A 6,158-nucleotide genomic window follows, 5' to 3' on the forward strand; every position below is an offset into this window, starting at 1 on the left:
GCTGCTGGATTCCTCCAGAGCACAGTTCTCCAAATATAATCTATTCCTCCTCTGCCAGGGGGAAGTGGGTGTTCAGACCAGGCCAGGGTGCCCTTGTGTGTGGTTCACGACCTCACTCCCCACGGCAACACTCCTCAATGGTGTGAGGCAAACCTGGGCTCAGACCTGACAGGGTTCCACCTTATCAGAGGGCAGGGACTGGTCCTTAGCTCACGGGTCAGTCCTCTCAGCTCTGCTGAGGTAGATCTCTGGACTGAGAAGTGACAGTGTGGTGGAAGGAGGTGGGACCCACAGACAACGCAGGGATAGGATGAGAAGCCTAGTGAGAGGGTCTCCCCGACCCTACACCACTGAGGAAAGGAGTAGGGGCCAAGCAGCTGGGATCTTACCTGAATGTTCTCAATAATGCGGGATGGCGTCACAGACTTGGGGATCACGGCCAGGTTCCTCTGGATATGGAATCGGATCAGAACCTGTACAGAAATGAGACATCGTGTTCCAACTGATCTACAGGTCACTTCCTTCTGTGGAAAGGACAAATGAAATACTTCTCCAGCTCACTGTGGCTTCAGTTATAATAGCTAGTGTTGTCTGGGCACCTAACAACTATGACAGACACTTCCAGTCTTCACCTTGATTAACTCTTTTAATCGTAGCAACAACCCTGTGATTTTCTTTGTTTAGGAATAAGAAAACTGGTTTGGGTGGGGTGTTCTGATACATGGTAGAGTTGGTGAACCCAGATCTTGAGACATCAAACCATGATTTGCTGTTAGATACTATCCTTGTTTCTGTGATGGTCCTTTTATTTCCTAGAAGCCTCAGCACACTTTCAAAGAACATGCTAGTAGGCTTCATGTCCTGTTTTGTTTCCCTTCAAGGACTTAAATCAACATGGCATAAACTCAAGACTGGAAGAATGAATTGCTGAATTAAAAAAAGGAAACCAATAAACACTGTACCTGAGCTGCGGTCTTCTTGTGCTTTGCAGCAATTGCCTTAATCTTGGGATCCTCTAGGAGGGAAGGGTCACCTGGTTTGGCCCTAGAGACAGAAAGATGGCCAATGTGAATAATCGCCATGGTTACGATATGCAGGTGAGCAGCCCCCTGATGATGGGTCAAGGCTGCCATCTGCCAGACAGGCAGGAAGACCTGAAAGCTTTGGTTCCCGCTCATGGGTCAAAGCCTCTTGGGCTCTGAGCCTCAGCATTTTGCAAAGGCTTGTCCAGTCCACCCCCAGGTGGGTGAACTAGAATATTCTCAGAGGGTCAGTGATGTCACCACTTGAACTTTCATCTTTTCCCACTGGAATGCCATTTGGCCATGCTAGACATTACCTTAAACCCTTTTTTTCTTCTGATGAATTATATAGTCTCATAAACACATTCATTAATTACACGATAATTCTTTTAAGAGTGTCAATAGAAAGACCCACCACTCAGAAGCCTCACCAAGGTCTATCTGGAGAGCCCAGGGGGCTGTAGGCTGTGACAGTGATGCCCTTGGAGTGACAGTACTGGATCAATTTCTCCTGGGTAAGGTATGGGTGACACTCAATCTGCAAAAGCAAACAATCTCCTTACCAGGGAAGTCGGCCTGCCTTTTGGGCTGCACCTCGGGGATTCAACACACACAAAAAGACCACCAAGCAAAGGCCAAACACCTCCCCACTGATATACTCACTAAAACAATCCTGAGATCAGTCTCACACCTCCCCAAAGCGTCTGATCACAGCCCACTGAAGGGAGACTGAACCCACGGCATTGGCATTGCCTCCAAACATTTGTGAATAAGCCAAGACCCTCAGCCTTTACCAAACAGAATTTACCTGGTTAGTCACTGGTTTGTATTTCAGTCCCGGCTTGTTCAAGAGCCTTTCAATCTGTAAGTGGTTGAAATTGGAGACACCAAGGGCTTTCACCAGGCCCTCATCCACCAGCTCCTCCATGACCTGTGAGGAAAGGGACATCTCTTGTGCACCTGCCTTAGTCCTCTCTGGGGCAGGTGACATTGATAAAGTGTCCACTGTGGCAGGCTGGCTGCATCAGCGAAAGGAAACTTCAGTCTAAGACCAGGTGCCTGTAAATGATCAGCCAGCCCTACCACCCTCCCCCCCCACCCCCAGCCTAAGGAACCTGGTAGTAAAAGGGAAAGATTTTGTGCACTCGCTGCTCTCACCTTACCCCACCTTTGGGGAACCGGGGAGCCAGGGTGAGGCTGCAGCATTGGGAGAAGCTTTACTTGTCTGCTTCTGGCTCACTCACTCCCCACCACCCATGGTGTGGTTTGCAGGGCCGTGTGGATACATCGTGCCCTGGCAGGGATGCCAGCCAAGGGCTATGTGGGGCTGGAATCTTGCCAACTCTCCATCTGCCCAGCTGGGCACCTTGTTGTGGAAACTATGTCAACCCCAAGGAAGGGGGAAGGTTATCTCTTTATAATTTTTAGCCCATAAGGGACATCTGGCTACCTTGTCTAACGATGCCATACAAGTTAGCAGCAACCGCAAACTCAACATGTATTTGTTAGCCATTCATTATGTGTCCAGATCCTGTCTGGTAGCAGTTGGGATATAAAAGTGTACAACCTGCTTCCTTCCTCTGACATCCTTACAGTCCCAGTATAATACTGGGTTCCTCCTCTGTGGGGAGAACAGTCACAGGGCTGAGGCTGCCTCAGGTAAAGGGACCGTGGCAAAGAGCTGAGGAGCAGGGAAGGCAGAGAAGGAAGGGATTCATATGGACCAGGGCAGGGTCCTCAAACTTTTTAAACAGAGAGCCAGTTCACTGTCCCTCAGGCCGTTGGAGGGCCGGGCTGCGGGCAGGTCCTGGGATGAGTTTGCTGCTAAGCAGGACAGGCAGCAGCACAAAAATATCCGGTGGGCCAGATAAATGTCCTAGGCGGGCCGCAGTTTGAGGACGCCTAGAGCAGGGTCTTCAGGAGACACCTTACAGGTAGAATGAAAAAGAAAAAACAACTTGGAGGAAAGGGGAAATGCAAGAACAGGTGAGGGAGGAAGGAGCCAAGGCTCAGAGGCAGGAGTGAGCCCTGTGTGTTCAGGGGACACTAACCTAGTGACTCACACCTTTGGCTTTGAAATCACTTGAGAGCTTCATAAAATACTGATGCCCAGCTTTGACCCCCGGAGTGCCTGGGGCAACAGAGTTTAGAACTGGTGAGATCCTAAAGTCCCTGAAACCCAAGTGGTCAGCTCCCATGTGCCTGCGTGATCCATCTCTACCTCTGACACTTTTCTCCTCTACCCCAACTTCATTCTGGTCAATGAAGTTCCTACTGAGCTTGCGTGGGTCCATCTAAACACCCACCACTTACATCGCAATCCTGCCTGATTCAAGTCACAGCCTCTGACCATGATCATTCAGCACTCTACATATCTCCAAAATGTTTCATTTCACAATTATTACTGCCTTCATTCAGAAGACATAGCACTGCGGAAATTGGTGTACATTTTGCAGAGAACAGTAAGATATTTGTCATACACATATCATCGTAAGGGTTAGGGCAAAACATTCTAGAACTAACATTAAAGGCATGCCAGTTTCCACATCTCACAATGACTAAGTCCTCATATTTAAGAAGCCATGTTTTACCATGATAATAGAAATTGCAGAGCCCTCCTGGAAAATTCAGTACAAAAGTGAGCATTGAAATCTTAGGTTATCTTGTGAATGTTTCCACAATCTCCATTCTCACCAATAACATATTTGTTGGTTTGACTCCATCAATCCCCAGATTTTTCCCCAACAGGAAGATTTTTTCATGGCAGGAAAAGAAATAAATCAATCTTTTTCTATAGTTAAGTACCAGAATTTGATTTTTTTTATGGCTACAATCTTGTCACTCTCAAAGAGAAAGTAATGTCTTTCTTGGATGAGTTAAACCTAATACATTTCTTTCAGTAAATATATCAAACAGGTATCTAAGGCTGTATATAGTTGGATAATAACTTGTATGGTTTTAAGAGGACATCAGCTTCAACATGTAGTTTGAACCCTCTTTCTTCTATAAGGGCTCAGCCAGCTCACAGCATGCATAATAATAGGTGCTGTCACATTTAACCCTGGATTATGCTTCAGTATATGAGGAGGAAACAGACATGGCTGATACATTGATGCCACCACATATTTTTCTTAGGAATATTTATTTACTTACATGTATAGTCTCTTGCTCAAGAGACATGATATTTCAGTAATTTACTTAGCCTGGCTCTTAACTGCATAAATCATTGTTTTCTTTTTATTACTAACTTTAACTTGTAGACTCAAACTGCAAGTGACAGATCCTTGCTGAGCAAATCTAATGGTGATATTGGAGATGGCTCTTTATTATGGCTGGTATTTCTGGGAGGGGGTTGTTTTTACACATAACCCAGAGACTTTTGAACAGTCTTTTAAAAATTTTCTGGATGAGGAGATAAGGAAAATGCTTGGGTGTGACTGTAAATTAATAAAAGCACTATGGAAAACAATATAGAGATTTCCAAGAAAACTAAAGGAACTTCCATGCAGACCCAGCAATCCCACTACTGGGTATGTCTCCATAGGAAAAGAAATCAGTGTATCAAAGGGAGACCTATACTTGCATGTTCACAGAAGCACTAAGCACAACAGCAAAGATATGGACGCAGCTGAAGTGTCCATACAGACAAACGGTTAGAGAAAATATGGTGTGTGTATACATACCACTAGAAGTTTATTTGGCCATAAGAAAGAACTAATCATGTCATTTGCAGCAGCATGGATGAAACTGGAGGACATTATGTCCAGTGAAATCAGCAAGGCACAGCCAGACAAATATTGTAAGTTGTCCCTTATGTATGGGAGCTCAGAAACTTGATCTCATGGAGACACAGAATAAAAGGATAGCTCCAACACACATTTTCTTTGTGACTTGAACCAGTCACCCACCTAGTCATGTCTCAATTGTTTGTAAATGTGAATAACACTGCCTCCTAGGGTTGGACAGTAATGTGGGCTCTGTGACTACATTCCCGGTGTGTCAGCTATTTTTATCTTTGCCATATCCTAAAAGTATGTATTATTAGTGTGAAATATAAGACTTCTGTATGATGAGGAAACTGAGCATTGTAGGAGTTAAATAACTTACCCTAGGTCACTCAGCTATTGCGTGCACATCCAGGACAAAATCCTTGTTACAAATGCCTCTGTCTAATTTGTGAAATCATGTGTGTCTCCCATAGTGATGCACAATGTATTTCCAGGCTTCTTTCAGAACTCAGCATTAGCCTTGCTATTTGAATAGTGTTAGATGGACCCCAAAGCTAAATGTCACAAGAAAGGAGTTAGAAGAACTAGATAATGAAAATGATGAGATTAGACAGCACTGGTTCTGTGGTCTCCTTCATGCCAGTATGGAGTCTCATGACTGACTCAAGGAAAGCTTTCTCCCCCGGCATGCTTAGAAGAAACTGGCACCCACCTCCCAGGCATCCATGAATGTTGTTTTACTTCCAACGACATTGCCTTTGTCATCTTTGGGGAGAATGTCCTTCCCAGGCTGTAATTGCAAAATAAGAAGGTTATTAGAATTTGCATCTGGACACTCGGTTCTGTTGAGGAGGTTTTCAGGATCCTGACTCACACGTGCATGCCATATTTCCAAGCTCTGGAGTATATACTTTACAAACGTGAGATGCAATAAAATCTCTATATGAATCTACTGTAGTATGTAAGCTTTTATATTTTAGGAACTGCTGAACTGATTTTAAAGTCCACTGTGAGTACCTTCCAGAAGCCACCATTATTACCACGGAGATTAACCTCATACACTCAGACCCCAGTCACACTACCTGGAAAACACGAATTTTAGGCCCAGTAGATAAGGGTTAGATCTTAAAAGAGTGGTTTTCTATTCATGCAGTGTCTAGAAGCATGGAGTTTGGAGAGCTTGCCATGATCACTCTAGCTGCAAATTCATGTCCCTGCCGTGCCTCAGAGGCAGAGTCTCAGAACATGACTTTAGTTTCTTTCATGAGGATTGGCTGATACCTGCCAGCAACACCATAGTTGGACTTTTCCCAAGATGCCACTCCCAGGGTGTGCTTGGTTAACAAGAGGGTTCAACCCTGAAATAGTATAATCCAAGAATATCCCAAGACTTCTCCTGGGAGGAGAA

General features: G+C 45.0%; 1 protein-coding gene and 1 long non-coding RNA gene across 3 annotated transcripts in view; one reads left to right on the plus strand and one right to left on the minus strand.

Annotated features, from left to right (window-relative positions):
• Nucleotides 1-966, plus strand: part of LOC111725881 — a 22,821-nt gene extending 21,855 nt beyond the window's left edge. The window contains exon 3 of the long non-coding RNA XR_002773826.1: nucleotides 882-966. This is a non-coding gene — a long non-coding RNA (uncharacterized LOC111725881). The remainder of the gene's footprint in view (nucleotides 1-881) is intronic.
• The window catches only part of LOC100962268 (aldo-keto reductase family 1 member B10), a 13,461-nt gene that overhangs the window by 2,779 nt on the left and 4,524 nt on the right, over nucleotides 1-6,158 (minus strand). For both annotated transcript variants that reach the window (XM_023514217.1, XM_023514216.1), the window contains 5 exons: nucleotides 5,463-5,547; nucleotides 1,831-1,953; nucleotides 1,454-1,560; nucleotides 963-1,044; nucleotides 390-473 (listed from right to left, as the gene is read on the minus strand). In XM_023514217.1, coding sequence (XP_023369985.1) covers nucleotides 390-473; nucleotides 963-1,044; nucleotides 1,454-1,560; nucleotides 1,831-1,953; nucleotides 5,463-5,547 — 481 coding nt within the window. The remainder of the gene's footprint in view (nucleotides 1-389; nucleotides 474-962; nucleotides 1,045-1,453; nucleotides 1,561-1,830; nucleotides 1,954-5,462; nucleotides 5,548-6,158) is intronic.

The sequence above is a fragment of the Otolemur garnettii genome, unplaced genomic scaffold (genome assembly GCF_000181295.1).
Source record: "Otolemur garnettii isolate 467f Iridium unplaced genomic scaffold, OtoGar3 scaffold00049, whole genome shotgun sequence".
NCBI classification, from domain to species: Eukaryota; Metazoa; Chordata; class Mammalia; order Primates; family Galagidae; genus Otolemur; species Otolemur garnettii.